This window comes from Micromys minutus, assembly GCF_963924665.1.
Source record: "Micromys minutus genome assembly, chromosome: 1".
Lineage (NCBI taxonomy): Eukaryota > Metazoa > Chordata > Mammalia > Rodentia > Muridae > Micromys > Micromys minutus.
Genome location: NC_137969.1, coordinates 223,161,450 through 223,185,205, shown reverse-complemented (window position 1 = coordinate 223,185,205; position 23,756 = coordinate 223,161,450). Strand labels below are relative to the sequence as shown.

At 34.7% G+C, this 23,756-nt stretch overlaps 1 protein-coding gene across 8 annotated transcripts in view; it reads right to left on the bottom strand.

Annotated features, from left to right (window-relative positions):
• Positions 1-23,756, bottom strand: part of GPHN (gephyrin) — a 448,543-nt gene that overhangs the window by 347,425 nt on the left and 77,362 nt on the right. For all 8 annotated transcript variants that reach the window (XM_080942493.1, XM_080942494.1, XM_080942495.1 and 5 more), the window contains exon 2: positions 16,037-16,115. In XM_080942493.1, the coding sequence (XP_080798619.1) occupies positions 16,037-16,115 (79 nt within the window). The remainder of the gene's footprint in view (positions 1-16,036; positions 16,116-23,756) is intronic.

The window sequence follows — 23,756 nt, the reverse complement described above, 5'->3', positions numbered from 1 at the left end:
ATCCAAGGTATACAAAGAACTCAAAAAGCTAGACACCAGAGAATCAAACAACCCTATTAAAAAATGGGGTACAGACCTAAACAAAACGTTCTCATTTGAGGAATATTGAATGGCTGAGAGACATCTGAGGAAGTGCTCGGCATCCTTAGCAATCAGGGAAATGCAAATCAAAAAAAACCTGAGATTCCACCTCACACCAGTCATAGTGGCCAAGATACAAAGCTCAGATGACAGCAGATGCTGGTGAGGTTGCAGAGAAAGAGGAACACTTCTCCACTGTTGGTGGGGTTGTAAACTGATACAACCACTCTGGAAATCAGTCTGGCGATACCTCAAAAAATTGGACATAGTACTACCTGAAGACCCGGCTATTCCACTTCTGGGTATATACCCCAGAGACACATTAGTATACAACAAAGATATATGCACCACAATGTTCATAGCAGCTCTATTTATAATAGCCAGAGCTGGAAAGAACCCAGATGTCCTTCAGAAGATGAATGGATACAAAAATTGTGGTACATTTATACAATGGAATACTACTCAGCCACCAGAAACAATGACTTAACCAAATTCTTAAGAAAATGGCTGCATCTAGAGAATATCATTCTGAGTGAGATAACCCAGTCACAAAAGAACAGACATAATATGCAGTCACTGATATTGGGATGCTAACCCCAGAGGCTTGCACTCCCCCAGAAACAACTCACAGACTGTATGAAGTCCAAGAAATAAAGAAAACAAAAAATATATATATATATTTACAAAACAAGAAGACTTTGACTATTTCCATGTTGCGTTTTGTTTTGCATGTACTTCACGCTCATTGTAACTATTAGGTTTTCAATGCATACTGTCAAGCCCATGAAAAAATGAAGTACTGACTAAAAAATATATTCACATAGTTTTATGTAAAAATTATTTTAGTATCTGAAAAAACAGTACTGACAAAAATGTATAATTTTAAGCAATAAATGTTTAAAATCTGTACATTTATCTTTGTTTTGTAAAATAAAGTCGTTTAAAAAAAAAAAAGAAAGAAAATGGCAGCATCTACAGACTATCATCCTGAGTGAGATAACCCAGTCACAAAAGAACAGACATAATATGCAGTCACTGATAGTGAGATACTAACCCCAGAGGTTCACACTGCCCCAGAAACAACTCACACAAAGTGTGAAGTCCAAGAAAAAAACAAAGCAAAATAAAACAAAAGTCATGCTCAATCATTACACACCAAGAACACATTGACAAATTCCGGGTTACACCCTGTATTACATATACTTTTTGCTCACTGTAAAAAAAAAAGAAAGAAAGAAAAATGTATATTGATTGATATTTTCTACAACATTCTTTTCTTTCTGTTAAACTCTCTAAAATGTTTTTCTAAAGTCTTGGACAACCAGGGAACTATTGCCTGCAAATTTTTCACTGCCTTATTTACCATGTGGAAAGAGTTTGGTTAAATTCTGTGTATTAGAAACACTGTGCTTCTCCTTTAGATGTTTTGTGTACTATTCTTTTTCTAGGCAACCCCATTGTGGTTTTTATTGTTTTTATGTGCCTTTTTACCAATTAAAGACGGTTTATGAAAAAAAAAAGAAAACAAAGAAAATATATGTCTGTATGACTCATATATGTTTCTACATCATATATAACTTATATACATATATATCTTCTTAGGCTTATTGTTTTTATATATTTAACTAATATACTTACAGATTATATATTTGATATATATTTATATATAAATATATATTTAACATTTAGGCTAAAATGTCTAATCCTAAATATACAACAGGAACCAAAAAACTGTGAAAAATCTCAAAACCCGTGGACTAAATAGCCTTTTTAAGAAATGTTCTGTGTCCAAAGACCCTACAAAGAAAGAGAACTGCAGACCAATCTCACTTATGCACATTGATTCAAAAATACTCAACAAAATCCTTGCAAACCGAATCCAAGAACACATCAAAAAGATCATTTGCCATGATCAAGTAGGCTTCATCCCTGGAATGCAGGGATGGTTTAATATACGAAAATCCATCAATGTAATCCACCATATAAAGTAACTCAAAGATAAAAAGCCAGATGGTCATCTCACTAGATGCTGAGAAAGCATTTGACAAAATTCAACACCCCTTCATGTTAAAAGTCTTGGACAGAACAGGAATCCAGGCCCATACCTAAACATAATAAAAGCAATATACAGCAAACCAATAGCCAACATCAAACTTAACAGTGAGAAACTTGAAGCAATCCCACTAAAATCAGAGACTTGACAAGGCTGCCGGCTCTCCCCCTACCTATTCAACATAGTATTGGAGTCCTGGCTGGAGCAATTAGACAGCAAAAGAAATCAAAGGGATACAAATTGGAAAGTAAAAACATCACTGTTTGCAGTTACATGATAGTGTACGTAAGTGACCCCAAAAATTCCACCAGAGAACTTCTACAGCTGATAAACAAGTTCTGCAAAGTGGCTGTATATAAAATTAATTCAAACAAACCAGTAGCCTTCTTCTACTCAAAAGACAAACATGTGGAGAAAGAAATTAGGGAAAAGATACCCTTCACAATAGTCATAAAAACTATGAAATACCTTCATGTGACTCTAACTAAACAAGTGAAGGACCTGTATGACAAGAACTTCAAATCTCTAAAGAAGAAAATCAAGGAAGATCTCATGAAAATGGAAAGATCTCCCAGGCTCATGGATTGGAGGAATAACATTGTAAAAATGGCCATCTTACGGAAAGCAATCTACAGATTTAATGCAATCCCCATAAAAGCACCAACCCAATTCGTCATAGAGTTGGAAAGAGCAACCTGCTATTTCATCTGGAATAATAAAAGACCTAGAATAGCAAAATCCATCCTCAACAAGAAAATATCTGTGGGAATCACAATCTCTGACCTCAATCTATATTACAAGGTAATTGTGCTGAAAACTGTATGGTACTAGTACAGAGACGGGCAAGTGGATCAATGGAATAGAATAGAAGATCCAGAAATGAGCCCTCACATATATGGTCACTTGATTTTTCACAAGGGATCTGTAAACATTCAATGGAAAAAGGGCAGCCTCTTCAACAAATGATGTTGGTCCAACTGGCACTCAGCATGCATAAGAATGAAAATAGACCCTTTCCTATCTCCTTGTACAAAGCTCAAGTGCAAGTGGATCAAAGATATCCACATAAAACCAGATACACTGAAATTATTAGAAGAGAAAATAGAGAAAACCTTAGAACACATAGGCATGGGAGAAAATTTCCTGAACAAAACACCAATGGCTCATGCTCTAAGGCCAAATATCGATAAATAGGACTTAATGAGATTGTAAAGTTTCTGTAAGGCTAAGGACACTGTCAAAAAAACAAAATTGCAGCCAACAGATTGGGAAAAGATCTTTACCAACTCCACATCTGATAGAGGCCTAATATCCAAGGTATATAAAGAACTCAAGTTAGACACCAGAGAATCAAACAATCCTATTAAAAAATGGGGTACAGAACTGAAAAAAAAATTCTCAATTGATGAATATCTAATGGCTGAGAAGCATCTAAGGAAGTGCTCGACATCATTAGCCATCAGGGAAATGCAAATCAAAACAACCCTGAGATTCTACCTCAATGTAGTGAGAATGGCTAAGATCAAAAACTCAGGTGACAGCAGATGCTGGTGAGGATGTGGAGAAATAATAACATTCCTTCACTGTTGGTGGGGTTGTAAGCTGGTACAACCACTCTGGAAATCATTCTGGCAGTTCCTCAGAAAACTGGACTTAGTCCTACCTGAAGATCCAGTTATTCCACTTCCAGGCATATATCCCAGAGAAACTCCAACATACAATTAGGACACATGCACTACAATGTAGCCCAATTTATAATATCTAGAAGCTGGAAAGAACCCAGATGTCCTTTAGCAGATTAATGGATACAAAATTGTGGTATAGTTACACGATGGAGTACTACTCAGATATTAGAAACAATGACTTCATAAAATTCCTATGAAAATGGATGCATCTAGAGAATATCATCCTGAGTGAGGTAACCCAATCATAAAAGAACAAGGATAATATGCAGTTACTGATAATTGGATACTCGCCTCAGAACATTCTAAATACCCCAGAAACAACTCACTGGCCATATGAAGCTCAAGAAAAACAAAGTCCAAAAAGTGAAAGCCTCAGTCCTTTTGAGGAAAAAAAAAGTAAGTGTATAGCACCCTCTCAGAGTGTGGTACTCCTGGACTGTAAATCATTAATAATCCAATAGTTAAGAATATAGCCTTGTGGCAATTGTTGGTATTCAAAAATCATTATTTTTAATCTATACACACCAAGAAAACTCTAACTGTTTCCATGTCAGGTTCTGTTCTACATGAATTTTATGCTTATAGTAACTAGTAGATTTCAATACATACTATCAAACTTCTAAAACCTAAGTACTGACTAAAATATATTTATATAGTTTTATACCAAAATACCTTTAAAAATCTGTACACCTCCCCCTCTTTTTTAAAAATAAAGTTGAAAGAGGAAAAAGAAACTAAACAAACAAAAAAAGAAAACTAACAAAATAAATCAACAAAACAAAATTAAAAAGAACTCTAGAAGACTTTGAGGGACCTAATAACTGACTTGTGATCCCTGTGATCCTATGTCTTCCTCCCCCACAGCTGATATGCCATCACACCTACAGTGATTAGAGAAATGACTTTAAATAATAAATACATTCCACTAATAGGGCTCGTAAAGTCTAATATATATATACACATACACACACACACACACACACACACACACACACACACACACACACACACACATATATATATATATATATATATATATATATATATATATATATATAATTTTACCAATAAAACTCTTTTCTTTCATTTCACATAGAGTAGGAGTTAGGTATTTGAATGAAATCAATTTTCTCAGAATATTTTGTGTAAGATGGTTTAAAACTCTTGTTTTTAAATGACTTAATGTAATCCTTCCAAAATGATAATCAGTATCATTCTATTTCTGCTCAAGTGAAGACACATGCTGTTTTAAAAAAATAAAAAATAAGCAATGCTAAGATTTTCAAGTATTTTCTTTTTTCAAAATTCAGTCTAAAATTCTTATGGTTACTTAACTGAACAGATGGCTCATAAGGATAAATATTTGTAGCTTAACATTTTAAATGAAGACTATATCCTTTATAGTAGACTTAGTTTGGGGGGGGGGGGCAAGTCTTCTGTGACAACAGACTGTTCTTATGCAGCTATTTTGGGAACAGAAGTCTGTTTTAGTTTAACACACTAATCTGAAACAGAAAAAGATATATTTGAACTAACAGTCTTTTACTCTCTAATTTGAATTTTTGGGTTACTCTTTTGAGATAATGTTAAAGAATGAATTTTTATAATCTCACAATTGTTTTCCTATCACCACTCATGATTCAGGATTTGTTACTGTCTTACAATAATCACCCTTATGTTTTAGGAAAATTTCACTATGTTAATTGTTTCTGAGAATACTGGTAGTCAGCTGGAAGTGATCTGTGCAGCCAGAGTTCTAATTCTACTTTAGGCAAGTAATAGCCAATCCACAGGCACCTTCTGTGAGAGTTATGACTAGGAGAGACATAACTGAGGGCCTATCTTGAATATGTTCACATGTTAATCAATGTGGGAAGATCTACCTTTACTGTGACTGGGGCCATTCACTGGGTTATAGTAAATGGAAGAAACAGCACTAGCTCGTATCCATTACTTTTTTCTTGCTCCACCATGAAGGACTGTACCTTGAACTATGAGCTAAAATAAAACCAATGAATCTACCTACTTTACTTCTTTAAATTCCTTTGGTCAGGGTATTTCATCATAGCAAGGAAAAATTAAGATAACTAACTTCTTTGGTTTATAACTTGCTTCTAACTCTATTCTATACAAATTCACACCAAATCTTATGGAGAAACAACTGTTGTTTTGCACAAAAAGATATTATGTTAACTCCTATTAGTATACTGTATCTAAATGTGTATGTGTGTGTGTGTGTGTGTGTGTGTGTGGTGCATTCATGCATGCATACATGTACATAAGTTTGGGGGTATTGTTTTTGAGACAAATGATCTTGAACTTCAGATCCTTCTGTGTGTACTCAGGATTACAGTCCATTATGCACAGTTTATGATGTTATAGGCATCGATCCTAGGGCATCTTACATCCTATACCAACTGAAGTATATTCCCAGGCCTGCTTTGGTTTATTTAATTTATGTCTCCATTAAAACTCAACAAGTTTAGGTAGTTATTTTCTTCGTATAAATAAAACTCCTTTGAGATTGCTATTCAATAACATATTTTCAGAAAATATCATAAAATGATTAAAAGTATCTTTGAAAAAAATTTAACATTCTATGAAAAACTTCCCAACTTTACAATTTCAATGTATTTCACAGTACCCGTAAATTAAAAGATGTTATAGACAGTTCTACTAAGAAAGTTATATTTTATGTCCTAACAACTAACTAGCTGTTTGAAAATTGACATTTTATTTAAAAGAAGAATTACTTTTTAATTTTGATTCCTACTCACAACCACATAAGCAAATGGATATACCTCCTGGGTTACATACAAATTCTAAAAGTATAGAATTATATTGGACACAGCAACTATTCTTGTTCCCTATTCCACACTGATTTTCTTACATTACTTGGGTTGTAGTTTTATTTATTTATTTATTTATTTATTTATTTATTTATTTAGATTTTCTTTTTGTTTTTTTATGGTTGGTTTTATGTTTTTTGTCTTATATCAGTTAACTGTAGAAAACCTACCTTAACAAAGATATGGTTTAATCATATAATGCAATCCATTGTCCAAACTGGATTAACTAGAGCTCAGATTTTGTTAGTGATTTTGCTCATAAATTATGGTGTACTGTTCATGGTAGTATTTTATGGCTGTGGTAAACTGGATACACTTTAAGAGAAATGTGGGTCATAAGAACAGTTTCTTGTATGACTGCTAAAATTAGTTTGGGTACTGATCTTCACACAATTTATACTCCATTTCATTTAATTCATGGATCACATTGAGAATATGGGTTGAAAACATTTACTATTCTTTAATTTAGACTGCTTGAATAATATAATGCTGAATGCACTCACTTAACACCAATTTTCAGAAGTATATTAGCAATAAGCTTAAGCTTCAATAATTATATTAATTCTTATTTATTCATGTTTTTCTCAAAAACTGAAAAAATTTTCTTTTATACTGTATAATGTTGATATACTTAGAACTCTAGATTGTAATTTTTTTAATCATCAATTACCAATATATTTAACTATTTGATATGCTTGCAATTCCACAATAACAGCTCAAAAAACTGGGAAAATATTCATGTTACACATGAATTTATTAAGTATGCAAGTACCATGCATTTTACTATCTGAAACAAATAATCCACACAACATTCACATTTAATAAATGAACTCACTGAAGTGTCCTCAGATAAATGTGCAATTAAGAGATGGGTCAAATTATAGCGATAGTACAGCACAGAAGGCATACCTTTGAAAAGATCATCTGGTCCAGGAATCCACCCACTCATTTCCTAGCTACCGTAAGATAAAGTCCATTTCTTTGCCTATGTGGAGCTCATAATGAGAAGGCAGCCATGGCAAAGCAAGAAAGCTGGCTGATCGCATCTTGTCAATACAGAAAGCAGGAGAGCAAACTGCCATACTGTTTTCTATCACCACAGGCCCAAAAAACTGAGTCAAGTGTTCATGAGCTGAAGTCTCATGTCATTTGAGCCAAATGAATCTTTTCTCCTTAAAGCTAACTTTTTGAGAAGACATTTATTTGCATATTGACTAACATGACCCAGTCACTAAAAACTGATTGAGGTATACTCATATAGCAATATAAATAAAAGAGTTATTTTTCCATTAGATTTTTGTATTTAACAAATACCATTGAGCAAAAAGGGAGGAAGGGATTAGGAGTATGGAAGGACTTATTTTCCTTGACTCATGAAAAAAGCCTGGTTGTAAAACTAAAAGAGAAAAACAGAAAAGAATAAAGTGAAAGAAATAAAACTAGCTGCAAAATTTCATTCCCTAGAGCTAACCTGCTATCTTAAGTTTTCATGATTGTATAAATATTCCTTTCTAAAATAAAATGATCAAGTTTAATTCTGAACCTGAAAAATTAATGAAATATATATATATATGTATATATAATTTTAAATGTGCTTCAAAACACATTTATTCTATGTAGCTTTTAAAGAAAAAATTTAAAAGTTATGCACATTAAAGAAGCACTGTGTAATGTACTAATAATCAACTTTGCTTGTATCTATGCTATTTTCCATTATGATAAAAAAAAATAGAATTAGAAATATGTCAGTGTTAGGAACACTTGTTTACTAATTCAAGTTTGAGCCCCAGATCCCACAAAATAGCTCACAGCCAACCACTCCAGCAACAAAGGAAGCAACACCACTTCTGACCCCCACCAGCACCACATACACACAGCACATACTTGTACAATGTAAACAAACACTCAAGAAAATCAACCCAAATATAAAAAGCTTTTAAAAATTTTGAAGAATGACCAAGAGCAATTTATAGAAGATTTTATTTTGGCTTATAGTTCCAGGCATGATGGGGCCCATAATGACACGAGAAACATGCTGCCAGTGGGTGGCCAGAGCAGAGATCTGGCTTACTATATTTCATCACGCAGGAAGTCAAAAGAGCAAATTAGAAGTGGAGTACATTCTGAAAGCCCTTCCAAAGTAGCACACTTCTTCTGACAAGGCTCCAAAACTCTTCAAACAGTTCTACCAACTGGAGATTAAGTGTTTAAATTCATGACCCTAATGGGGCCATTTAAACCACCACTGTGTGTTTGTGGATGCATGTACAGATGCGGACATTTGTGACTTCTGTATAGTAAAAATTTTCAAAATCCCTCCTGTAGTTTTCAAAACACATAGTGCATTAGTATTAAAGTACAGTCACCCTGCTGAACAATAGTTATCTTTCTATATTGGTTCTCTCTTAATATAGCGGAAAAATCTAAATGACTATTTTAAGGTCTTCTAGCTAAAGATAAAAATGGTTTAATCACTGTGTTACACAATTAAATCATTTTAACTTATAAAATTATTTATATCAATGCGTACAAACATTTTTATCTGTTTTTGCTCATAAACATCTTTTTCAGTTGGAAAAGCATCCTCAACAAATTTGGAAAATCTAGAAGAAATGGACAAATTTCTAGACAGATACCAGATACCAAAGTTAAATCAGACTCAAATAAATCATCTAAACAATCTCATAACCCCTAAAGAAATAGAAGCAGTCATCAAAAGCCTCCCAAGCAAGAAACACCCAGGACCAGAAGGGTTTTATTGACAACCTTATACCAATCTCTCCAAACTATTCCACAAAATAGAGTCAGATGGAACACTACCTAACTCATTCTTCTAAGCCACAATAACTCTCATTCCTAAACCACACAAAGACCCTACAGGGAAAGAGAATTCAGACCAATTTCCCTTATGAACACTGATGTAAAAATACTCAATAAAATTCTTGCAAACCAAATCTAAGAACGCAATAACTCTCATTCCTAAACCACACAAAGACCCTACAGGGAAAGAGAATTCAGACTAATTTTCCTCATGAACAGTGTCTGGCATCATAGTGAGAAGAGGCCTTTGGTCCAGGGAAGGCACATTTTTCCAATATAGGGGAGTGCCAAGTCAATGGGGTGGAGAGGGGGATTAATGTTCCTTCATGAAAATAAATGGAGGGCGAGGAGTGACTGCATCAGGATGAGGGAAAGGGGTAACATTTCAAATGTAAATACAAATTATGTAATAAAATAAAATAAAAACCAAAAACCCTTCATTTTACATAATAAAAACTCTTAAAGTTAATTTAAAATTGAAATTGCCTAAATAATTCATTAAAAATTTAATTGCATTTTAACCTTTATGAAAAAGCAGTGTGAGAACGTCCAGCTTTATGGGGAATAACTATTTCAGAATCCACAGTTTACCCTCTACTGACTGACATTTTTAAGAAATTCTCTTCACCATAGCAACTTGTCTTAATAGTAGCAGATGATCACAGTATATATTTAGAAATGATTGCTTCCCAGACAGCAATCCTATTTTCCTTCATATTTAATGTCATGATCCAGGCGATCAAAACAACACTTAATCAGTGAGGCTACAGTGAGATGACAAGTATACACAGGAGGATACGGCAGTGTTCTAGAAATACCAAAAGAACAAACATACCATCAAAATTGGTAAAACTTGTAAATATATGAGAAAATACCATTTTTCATATTTAAAAAATATGTATTTAGGCACAAGTATTTTGTTTAATTATTCTTCAACATAAACTTAACATTATGAATCATTCATATTATATAAAATGAAAAAATATATACATATATGTGTGTTGTTTCCTCCACAGATACTTCAGATATGTGCTACACAGATATATGTGCAGGCAAAATGCATAGGTAATAAATGAATGAATTTCTAAAGCTTTATAAAAGATTATAACACAATGTGATAACTTATTTGTCTCAAGCACAGCATACACTTAAGACTATTTTAAAAATAAAGAATATTAAGGTCTATAAAGAATACAACTGCCCCTTCCGCCTAGTCCTCTCTGCTGGGACAGACTACTAACTAGCTAGTCAGTTCCCTAGAAGATACTATATCCGCAGGCATACCAAGAGAACCCCTGCACCCAGAGCATTTGGTAAGAACCCTCCCAAAGTACAACAGATGCTGCTGGTAGCCCAGTGGATTAGTCTCTTACCTAAACCGCCTGGGGCTGATAGCCACAATTACTCTCATACTTAAACAACATGAAGACCCTTCAAGGAAAAAGAACTTCAGACCAAGATCCCTCATGAACATTGATACAAAAATACTCAATAAAATTATTGCAAACGGAACCCAAGAACATATCAAAACAATCATTCAACAGGATTAAGTAGGCTTCATCCCTAGGATGCAAGGATGGTTTAATGTACAGAAATCCATAAATATAATCCATCATACAAACAAAATCAAAGGGAAAAAAAACACATGATCATCTCACTAGATGCAGAGAAAGCATTTGACAAAATTTAACACTGCTTCATAGTAAAAACAATATACAGCAAACCTGTAGCCAACACCAAAGTAAAGAGTGAAAATATTGATACAATCTCACTAAAATCTGGGACTAGATAAGGCTACCCACTCTCCCCCTACCTATTCAACATAGTACTAGAAGTCCTGGCCAAAGCAATTAGACAGCAAAAGGAAATCAAAGGGATACAAATTGGAAAGGAAGAGTACAAATATCACTATTTGCAGATGACATAATAGTATAAGTAAGTGACCCCAAAAATTCCACCAGAGAACTTTTACAGCTGATAAACAAGTTCAGCAAAGTGGCTGGATATAAAATTAACTCAAACCAATCAATAGCCTTCCTCTATTCAAAGGATAAAACTGCTGAGAAAAAATTTAGAGAAAAGATGCCCATCACAATAGTCACAAACAATATGAAATACCTTTGTGTGACTCTAACTAAGCAAGTGAAAAATCTGTGTGACAAGAATTTCAAATCTTTGAAGAAAGACATTGAAGATGATCTCAGAAGATGAAAAGATCTCCCATGTTTGTGAATTGGAAGGATAAATATTGTAAAATTGGCCATCTTAGCAAAAGCAATCTTCAGATTCAATGCAATCCCCATGAAAATTCCAAGTCAATTCTTCATAGAGTTGGAAAGAGCAATGTGCAAATTCATCTGGAATAACAAGAAACCCAGGTAGTTAAATCTACTCTAAACAACAGGAAAACATCTTCAGGAATCACCATCCCTGACCGCAAGCTATATTACAAAGCAATTGTGGTAAAAACCGTATGATATTTGTACAGAGAAAGTCATGTATATGAATCGAACAAAATAGAAGATCCAGAAATGAACCCTCACACATATGGTCAAGTGATCTTTGAAAAAGGAGCTAAAAACATTCAATAAAAAAAGGACATCTTCTTCAACAAATGGTGTTGGTTCAACTGGCAGTCAGCATGCAGAAGGCGGCAAAACAATCCTTTCTTATCTCCTTGTACAAAGCTCAAGTGCAAGTGGATCAAAGATCTCCATATAAAACCAGGTACAGTAAAACTATTAGAAAAGAAAAAGGGGGAAAGCTTAGAACACATAGGCACAAGAAAAAAATTCCTGAACAGAACAACAATGGCCTATGTTCTAAGATCAAGAATTGATAAATGGGACCTCATGAGACTGCAAAGTTTCTAAAAGGCTAAGGATACTGTCAGGAAAACAAAACGGTAGCCAACAGACTGGGAAAAGTCATTACCAATCTCACATCTGATAGAGGTCTAATATCCAATATATACAAAGAACTCAAGAAGTTAGACTCCAGAGAATCAAACAATCCTATTTAAAAATGGGTTACAGAGCTAAACAAAAAATTCTCAAGGAGGAATGACAAATAGCAGAGAAGCACCTAAAGAAATGTTCAACATCCACAGTAATCAGGGAAATGCACCACACCTTCATGTTAAAAGTCTTGGAAAGAACAGGAAACCAAGGCCCATATCTAAAAATAAAAGCAATATACAGCAAACCAACAGGCAACATCAAACTTAACAGTGAAAAACTTGAAGCAATCCCACTAAAATCAGGGACTTGACAAGGCTGCCCACTCTCCCCCTACCTAGTCAACATAGTACTGGAAGTCCTGGCCAGAGCAATTAGATAACAAAAGAAATCAAAGGGATACAAATTGGAAAGGAAGAAGTAAAAACATCACTATTTGCAGATGACATGATAGTGTATGTAAGTGACTCCAGAAACTCCACCAGAGAACTCCTACAGCTGATAAACAAGTTCAGCAAAGTGGCTGGATATAAAATTATCTAATAAAAATCAGTAGCCTTCCTCTACTCAAAGGACAAACATGTGGAGAAAGAAATTATGGAAAAGATACCCTTCACAATGGTCACAAAAAATATGAGATACCTCCGTATGACTCTAACTAATCAAGTGAAAGACCTGTATGACAAGAACTTTAAACCTCTAAAGAAGGAAATCAAGGAAGATCTCAGAAAATGGAAAGATCTCCCATGTTCTTGGACTGGAAGGATTAACATTGTAAAAATGGCCATCCTACAAAAGCAATCTACAGATGCAATGCAATACTCATCAAAGTACCAACCCAGTGTTTCATAGTGTTGGAAAGAGCAATATGCAATTTCATCTGGAATAACAAAAGACCTAGAATAGCAAAATCCATCCTCAACAACAAGAAAACATCTGTGGGAATCACTATCCGTGACCTCAACCTATATTACAAGGCAATTGTGCTAAACACTGCATGGTACTGCTACAGAGATAGGCACGTGGATCAATGGAATCGATTAGAAGATCCAGAAATGAGCCCTCACATATATAGTCACTTGATTTTTGACAAAGGAGCAGTAAACATTCAATGGAGAAAGGACAACCTATTCAACAAATGGTGTTGGTTTAACTGGCAATCAGCATGCATAAGAATGAAAATAGACCCTTTCCTATCTCCTTGTACAAAGCTCAAGTGCAAGTGGATCAAAGATCTCCACATTAAACCAGGTACACTGAAAGTATTAGATGAGAAAGTAGGGAAAACCTTAGAACACATAGGCACAAGAGAAATTTTCCTGAACAAAACACCAATGGCTCGTGCTCTAAGGTTACATTTCTATAAATGGGACTTAATTCGATTGCAAAGTTTCTATAAGGTTAAGGACACTGTCAAGAAAACAAAACTGCAGCCAAGAGATTGGGAAAAGAACTTTACCAACTCCACATCAGATAGAGGCCTAATATCCAAGGAATACAAAGAACTCAAGAAGCTAGACACCAGAGAACCAAACAACCCTATTAAAAAATGGGGTACAGAGCTAAACAATAAGTTCTCAATTGAGAAATATCGAATGGATGAGAAGCATCTAAGGAAGTGCTTCACATCATTAGCTATCAGGGAAATGCAAATCAAATCAACCCTGAGATTCCACCTCACACCAGTCAGATTGGCCAAGATACAAAACTCAGATGACAGCAGATGCTGGTGAGGATGTGGAGAAAGAGGAACACTTCTCCACTATTTGTGGAGTTGTAAACTGGTACAACCACTTTGGAATTCAGTCTGGCGGTTTCTCAGAAAATTGGACATAATACTACCTGAAAACCCAGTTATTCCACTTCTGGGCATATATCCCATAGAAGCTCCAACATACAACAAAGACACATGCACCACAATGTTCATAGCAGCTCTATTTATAATAGCCAGAAGCTGGAAAGAACCCAGATGTCCTTTAGTAGATGAATGGACACAAAAATTTTGGTACACTTACACAGTGGAGTACTACTCAGCTATCAGAAACAATGACTTTACAAAATTCTCAAGAAAATGGATGCATCTAGAGAATACCAAAAAGAACAGACATAATATGCAGTCACTGATAATGGGATACTAACCCCAGAAAGTTCTGAACACCCCAGAAACAACTCACAGACTATATGAAGTTCAAGAAGAGAAGAAAAACAAAAGAAAAGAAAAAAAAACATTATACTTAATCCTTACACACCAAGAAAACTTTGACTAATTCCAGGTTACATCCTGTTTTACATGTACTTTATGCTCATTGTAATGAGTAAGATATTAATGCACATTATCAAACCTTTAAAAAAACTAAGTACTGACAAAAATGTATTCGTACACTTGTATGCAAAAATGCTTAAAATCTGTACATTTATCTTTGTTTTTTAAAATAAAGTTGTTCAATTTAAAGAAAAATCTACAAAATGGAAATAGACAAAAATCGCCCAGAAAAAAGACCATTAAATATCACATGATCTCCATCTTAGGAGTCAATCTTTGTTAGAATTAATTAACATTAGATAATTAACATTAATCTAAGTTAGAAACAAGACAAAATAATCCTGCCAAGTTTGGGTTGTTTTTATATTTCTTTTCTACCATGGCATGCCTTCTTGACCATGTTTAAATAATATTTCATCTAGGTCACTGCAGTCCTGTAATATGATATAGTGAAACTGATATTAAATTGTGAACACACACACATATATATATAATTACAATATACTATCACTTTAAATCTATAGTATAAAATAGTCTCTTTGGGTTCTGCTCTTTTGAATATTGTTCAATAAACAAAAAATTCCAAAACCCTAATGTAATTAAGAGAATAACATTATACTAAAATATATGCTTATAAGTAATGGAATTGATCTGAGAAGCAAACAACAAACAAATAACAATTTAAACAACAGGAAGGAACATAGTTGGTTGTGATCTATGTCACTTAGGTGGCAGAGGCAGGAAGATCATGACGTGGAGTCAGGATCACGCTACAAAATGACTTGCAAGTCAGTCTGTGCTGAGACAACATCTCAACAAAGAAAAATATAAAAAAAAGCTACAAAACTCCAAACTTTCTAGCCTATGCAGTTTTCTAATACGGAACATTAAATGTGGTCTAATACATTTATATATATACAATTACTACAAAAATGTCTTTTCTAATTTTAAGATTAAAAAGTTATCATGAATTAGATATTCAAAGAAACTTAAAATTGATGTAAGCAAATTTACTCTCATCTTCCCTCCCCCCTCCCAAAAAAAATCATTTGGTAAGTAACTCCTTTGACCAGTATCTACTACCACATTGCTGTTACCAGTTAGGGGTGTTTTAAAGGTCAATTATTCAGGATGACACCATCTTTTCTAAGGTTTTTCATATATATGTGTGTGTGTGTGTGTGTGTGTGTGTGTGTGTGTATTACATTAGTCTTCACTAAATGTAAAAAATTATCAGGAAAAGTTAAAAATAGCTGTGAAAATTATTTTTAAGTAAACACAAAAACAATGTTTTAAATTATACTTGGTGATGAAATCCAAATACTTACAAAGAAGGATCTTGGACAAGATCTTTTAGATTTATCCCACTGCGGTCTTCTGCAAGATTTCTGAAGCAGCTATCACTCACTAAACAAGAAAGGGGGAAAGAAAAATTAATCTTTGTGTATGTTTCATTATAGTCAGACTTGATCAAATGTAATTTTAAATAAAAATTTTACTTTATATTTCTTTCCTAAACATTATCATTAATTTTTACATGTTAACTTGAAGAATTTTTTTTACTTGTTAACAAAAAAAATCTTAATAATCAACATTTCAATAAAGCCAACATTGCAGTGACAAGTAGCTAATTAAAACACAGTGACCTTATATAAATATAACATATTAAGGGACTAAAATGTGGAAATTCTGTTTTTACTTCTAGACGATTAATTTACTGATAGACAGTGCCAAGTCTCTGATCCCACAACACCTAAAATAAAAGAGACAATCAACCCTGCTATCCCTGCTACCACATTTGTTCGAAATAGCAGAGATCAATGAAAATAAAAGAATAAAATAAACCAGTAGATCAAAAATAGCTTCTCTGGTAATTTCAATGTGCTGATTTTTTTTTTTTTTTTTTTTTGATTTCTAAGAATTTTTGCCATCTATGTAGAGAAAAATCAAAAGAGCTAATTTAGGAAAAGGAAAACCATCACAGCTTTTGAAAAGTACAGGTCAGGTGGACAAACTAAAAGCTATCACAGTTCAAACAATTGAGTTTTGGAAGACACTTGGGTTCTCCTCTGATTTAGAATTTTTTTAAAGCACTTTTATGTCCATGTTTACTGTACCACCCCAAGAATAATACTGATATATAACTTATAAGTATGAGATGGAACATAATCTATTAACAACAATAAAGAGGAAAAAACACAAAAATATATAAGATATAATTTTCTTTTAAAACACAAGTCTAAAAAGTAAAACAAATAAAAATACAACTATTTAACATGAGGCAAAGAAAAATTCTCACCAGTAGTCTAAAATGGAAAGGTTAATAAAGAATTAAAATCTACCAAAGAACATTATATAATTTTAGAAATAATATGTGAAATTAAGTAGTTGGTAGATTTCATATCTAACTCAAAGTAACAAAACTAACATTATTGAACTTAAAAAAAAAAAAACAGCTAACAGATGTCTAAATGAAAAAGAACAAAGAAGAGATGAAAATAACAGAGCAAAAGTCATACAGGAATCAAACAGTGAGAGAGAAACACTAGAGAAGAGGAAACAATACTTTCAGGAAGAATTAACAACTTCAAAAAGAAGCTCTGTCAGAGCCTTAGAGATACAAATTAAGATGCTTGCAGCTAACCATCTTAGCACAGGTATCCCAAAGGAGGAGTTACAGAAAGGACTGAAGGAGCTGAATGAGTTTGCAACCCCATAGGAAGAACAGCAGTATCAACTAACCAGACTGGCCTGAGCTCCTGGGGAATAAATGGAGGAACCCATGGCTCCAGTTGCATATGTAGCATGGATGGCATTGTCTGGCATCAACAGAATGAAAAGCCCTTGGTCCAGTGAAGGGTCCTTTCCCCAATGCAGGGGAATGCCAGGTGTTGAGGTAGAAGTGGGTGAGTGGGAGGGGGAGCATCCTCATAGAAGCGGGGGTGGGGGGATGAGAGAAACTGTCCCCCCCCCCAAAAAAAAGACTAAGTAGACTTAGAAGGACTAGCAAGACCACACACACAAAAAAAGTGAGAGAGATCTAAAATGACTAGTAAGAATGTTATGGGGACTAGAGAAAATAACCAAGGGGTACTTACAAATCACAAAAGAAATGAATAAATTTACAATAAAAAAATCAAATCAATAACATCTTAGAGAATTTTTAAATTAAGAATGTGCCATTATGACCAGTTATATTATTTTTATATACCCAATGTGATAAGATGATATTTCATTTCTATTTCCATGTAATTCAAGCTACCAAGCATTTTTCATAAATTTGTTGATACTTCTATTTCTCATTTTGAGAAATGTCTACTCATATTATTTGTCCACTTTGTTTTGTATGGGTATGGCAGGGAAGGCACATGTTACATACAACCTGATTAGAGAGTAATTTGCCAGAATGAATTATCTTCTTCCACTATGTAGGTTCTGGAAATCAAAATCAGGCCACAGGCATAGTGGTAAGTACCTTTATGCACTGAGCTACTTCACCAGCCCTATTTATTAATTGTTAAATAGATTACCACAAGGAGGTGTCATTGTAATGTTAAAGTACATTTTATTATTCTAATTATCTTCTAAATAATTAAAAATCATTACTATGAGACAACAAATTGGATGATTTATATAGACATTTATACACATTTTAAATTTCGTGTATGTGTATCTATGTGGTATACATGCATTTGCTTGTGTGTATGTGCGTATGTGTGCATATATATGGAGCTGGTCTTTGCTATTTTGCACTTAGAGGCCAGAGGTCAATATCTATGTAGTCTTCTAATACTCTCAGCCTTACGTATTTTCTGTTTTGGTTTGTTTTATGTTTTTTGATACAGGGTTTCTCTGTGTAGCTCTGGCTGCCCTGGAATCAGGAACTCAAGAGATTCATCTGCCTCTGCCCCCAAGTGCAGATGTGCTAGACTAGTAGGCAAGCATTTTTCTCTGCCTCCAAGGAGCAGAAATGACAGGCACATGCACGAGAAACCATGCCTTGTTTTTTAAATGGGTGCTGGTGATACAAATGCAGACTCACATTCAGGTGTGGAAAGTACTGTACCAACTGTCTTGGGTTTTCTAATGCTGTGACAAAGCACCATGACAAAAACTAACTTGGAGAGAAAGGTTTGTTTTTGTTTCCACAGTACAGTACATCACCGAGAAATCAGCGCAAGAACTAATGCAGAGACCATGAACCTACTTAGTAGCTTGTAGGGAAATTTTAATCCAGCAACATGGCTACTCTGGCAAAGGATTACATTCACAGACGTTCTAGGTCTGTGAGATCCAGCTGAAATGACATGCCTTTTATCCTTCTGGCTGGAGTACAGACACACCTTTAGTATACCCTTAATCCCAAATAAAGGTAAAGTCACTCTGTAGATGGAAGCAGCCATCTTTAAAAGTGACATCTAATTGAGGGGAGACAAAGTGATGAATCAGAAATATTTGACAGAATGAGATACAATATGCCTGCTGCACAAGAGAAAGCTCACAGGAAAGAGAGGCATCTAAGAGAGCAGTGAGTTCAACTAATTCACTGAGGTCAGCAGAGGTAGATAGAGCCAGAGAATAAGAAGCTGGGGGATTAGAACAAATTGCCAGGGTTAGTTTGAGGCCAAGTAGAGCAATTCAGTGAGAAGCCAGACTGACTCAGTCAGCGTGGAGAGGAGTGAAAGCCAGAACAGCTGAGTTGAACCAGCAAGCTAGAGTTCAGAAAGAAATAGAAAGGGTGAACTTATTGAGCAGCAAGCCTCCAAGATGACAATTACATCAGATGAATAAAAGTTACTTTTGGACTGGCTTGCTCTCCAAGGCTTGCTCAGCCTGCTTTCTTATAACAATCAGGATCACCATTCCAGGTAAAGAACTACCCACAGTGAGCTTGCCCCTGTATATAAGTCATAAATCACAAAAATAGACCATAGACATGCCCACAAACCAATCTGGTAGGGACATCTTTTTTTTCAGTTTAGGTTCCCTCTTCCCAAATGACTCTAGTTTGGTATTTAAACTAGCCAGCCAGAACATCAATTGTGCCATTATCTCAAAACATGTATTATTAACCCATAAAAATTGGTTTCTAGTTTAACTTTGAATGTGTTGGGTGTCTCTGGAGTTGGTGAATTTTTTCTTAATATTCTGTAGGTTGTATTTTACTCCAGAATTGTATGCTTAGGAAGAAGAGGTTTTTCTTTGTTTGTTTTGACCTGATATTATTCCTTCTACCAATTTTTGGTTTTGTTTCTTGTACTTTGGGGGACCTACACAGGAAATCATTCACCTGTACAAATATCTTAAAGTATTTCCCTGTTTTGTACCAGAAATTTCAGCATTTCAAGTCTTCAATGTACACTTTTAATCCAGCTTGCTAGACTTTTGTAGAAGTGAAAGCTAGTAGTCAAGTTTCAGTTTTCAGCAGATGGCTCTCCAGTTTCCCCAGCAAGATGCACAGAAAGCACACTTTCTCTAATGCATGTCTTTAGAATCTTTGTCCATCATCAGTTAAGTGTATAGGCATTTCTGAGCTCTCTCGGTGAACATTCCATATAAAATTTAAAGAACAATCTTCATTTAAATGAAAAGATTCTTTCACTATCAGTTAACTTTCACATTGTTTTGCTATCAACTTTCTGGTCTCCCATCCTTTTTATGGGTCATCTGGGTATCTTATCAGCTAACAGATGTATCATACATCACAAATATGAATAGAAATTTGTTTTGTTAACTTTTGTTTATTTAAAACATAATTACTTTGTGATATTTATTTGATTGTGATAAATTCTTGAAACATTGACTATTATTACAAAAATCCAATTTTTATATCTAGTCTTAATTTAAAGGCTGCTTTGTTGACAATTAGCATAACTTCAAAAACTTTCATTTATGTGTTTGAATGATACATTTTCTTCAGTGATCCCTTAGTCTTTATGTTTAAAATATGTCTCTTAGATGAAGCATAAAATTGGACTGTTTTGTCTGGTTTTATATAGTCTGACACATACTGATTTAGCTGAAATATTTAATGTAATTCAATATGAACAGGAAAAAAGAGAGAAAGATTGAGCCTCATGCTATTTGCAACTGAGGCTTGAAATCTGTTCTAAAGTAAATTCTGTTGTAGAATAGTAATATGCATATTTTATCTTCATTTTTTATTGTTATAGGAAGAAATCCAACAGATGTTCTATTCTACTTAAAAACAAATTCTACACTCGTAGTTCTTTATATATTAAATGCAAAGTAGCATTTAAGATCAAACAGTTCTGAGTAATTTGAGCCCAAAGTACAATAAGTAACATCATTTAAAATTTTATGATATAAGAAGACAATGGGGGACCCGGACCGGCAGCTCGTAAAGGCTGAGAAACTGGTGAGTAGGAGATCTAGGCAGCCAGGGAGCAGAGAGATCACTGCGGAGTGCACACGCAAAGTGCACCCCCCGCCTTGCCCTGCCTGATCCAGCAACCAGGAATAGAACTTTGGAACTTCTGTTTCCACCCAGCGGAGACTTCAGGAAGCAGAAAAGAGCCCAGCCCATCTGCCACCTGGACCAGTGGAGATCAAGGGACACAGACCAGATACAAGGGAAATGGAAGAAGTTATCACTGACAGCAAAATGGCCAGAGGAAAGGGAAAGAGTATATCCCAAAGAAAACAAGACAACCTGGCAACACCAGAACCCAGCTCTCCCGTAACAGATAACATCTGAATGCCAAACACTCCAGAAAAAGAAGACAAAGACCTTAAATCATACCTCAAAATGCTGATAAAGATACTTAAACAAGAACAGGAGGAAAAGCAAAAAGATTCAGAAGCTTTTAAAGAGGAAACAAAAAAAACACTCAAAGACTCAAAGAACTAGTGAAAAACACAACCAAAGAGACATAGGAATGGAAGAGGGAATTTAAAACGGAAATTGACACAATAAAGAAAACACTAAAACAGATAACCCAAGAGGTATAACACCTATAAAAGAAATCAGGAGTCACACAAGCAAGCATTTCCAATAGATTACAAGAAATGGAGGAGAGAATCTCAGGGGCAGAAGACAAAATTATAAACATAGACAAAACAGCCAGAGAAGATGCAAAAAACAAAAAGCTCCAAACCCAAAATGTCCAGGAAATCCAGGATACAATGAGAAGACCGAACCTAAGTATAATAGGAATAGAAGAGGGAAAAGAGTATCAACTAAGCGGCACAGTAAATATCTTCAACAAAATTGTAGAAGAAAACGTCCCTACCCTCAAGAATGAGATGACCACGAGCATAAAAGAAGCCTTCAGAACTCCAAATAGGTTGGACCAGAAAAGAAATACCTCCCGACACATAATAGTAAAAACAGCAAGTGTCCAAAGCAAAGAAAGAATACTAAAAGCAGTAAGGGAAAAAGGTCAGATAAAATATAAAGGCAGGCCAATCAGAATCACACCCGATTTCTCAACAGACTATTAAAGTCAGAAGAGCCTGGACAGACATCATGCACACCCTAAGAGTGCAGAAGTTAATATACCCAACAAAACTATCAATCACCATAGATGGAGAGATGAAGATATTTCAAGACAAATCAAAACTTAGACAATATCTGACCACAAACCCAGCACTACAACGAATTATAGGTGGAATACCCAATACAATGAGGGAAAATACAGCCTAGTAAAAACAAGAAAACTCCTAAACAAGAAAACCAAAAGAATAAAAATACACAGACACAACTCAACCCACAAAAGCAATAATAGCAGGAAACAGAAACAACTATTCCTTGATATCTATTAACATAAATGGTCTCAACTCCCCAATAAAGAGACATAGGCTATCAGACTGGATACATAAACAAAATCCAGCATTTTGCTGCATACAGGAAACTCATCTCAGAGACAAAGACAGACACTATCTCAGAGTAAAAGGGTGGGGAAAAAAAACTTCCAAGCAAACAGCCCCATGAAGCAAGCTGGAGTGGCTCTTCTAATATCGAATAAAGTAAATTTCCATACAAAAGTTATCAAAAAAGATAAGGAAGGACACTTTTTACTCATTACTGGAGAAATCTGACAGGAGGAACTCTCAATCCTTAACATATATGCTGAAAATAAAAAAGCACCCACATTCATAAAAGAAACCCTACTAAAGCTCAAAAAATACATTTCACCCCACACAATATTAGTGGGAGACTTTAATACCCCACTCTCACCAATGGACAGATCATGGAAACAGAAACTGAACAAGGACACTGCAAAGCTAGCAGAGACTTTGAACCAACTAGAATTAATAGATATATACAGAACATATCATCCTAAAGTAAAAGAATACACCTTCTTCTCAGCACCCCATGGCAACTTCTCGAAAATTTACCACATAATTGAACACAGAACGAGCCTCCATCAATATAAGAAGAGTGAAATACTCCCATGTATCCTCTCAGATCACCATGGTCTAAGGCTGGTCTTTCACAACAACAAAGACAACAAAAAGCCCACATACACATGGAAACTAAACAACGCTCTGTTAAACGATAGCAGGGTCAAAGAAGAAATAAAGAAAGAAATTAAGGATTTTCTGGAATTTAACGAAAACGAAAACACAACATACCCAAACCTATGGGATACAATGAAGGCAGTACTAAGAGGAAAACTCATAGCCCTAAGTGCTTCCAAAAAGAAACTGGAGAGAGCTTACATCAGCAACCTGACAGCACAGCTAAAAGCCCTAGAACAAAAGGAAGCAGATATACCCAAGAAGAGTAGACGGCAAGAAATAATCAAAATTAGGGCAGAAATACACCAAATAGAAACAAAAAGAACCATTGAAAAAAATCAAAAAAACCAAGAGTTGGTTCTTTGAGAAAATCCACAAGATTGATAAACCCCTAGCCAGACTAACTAGAGGGCAAAGAGAGAGTATACAAATTAACAAAATCAAAAAGGAAAGTGGAGACATAACAACTGAAACTGAGGAAATTCAAGAAATCATCAGATCCAACTACAAAAACTTATACTCCAAAAAATTGGAAAATCTGGAGGAAATGGACGAATTCCTAGA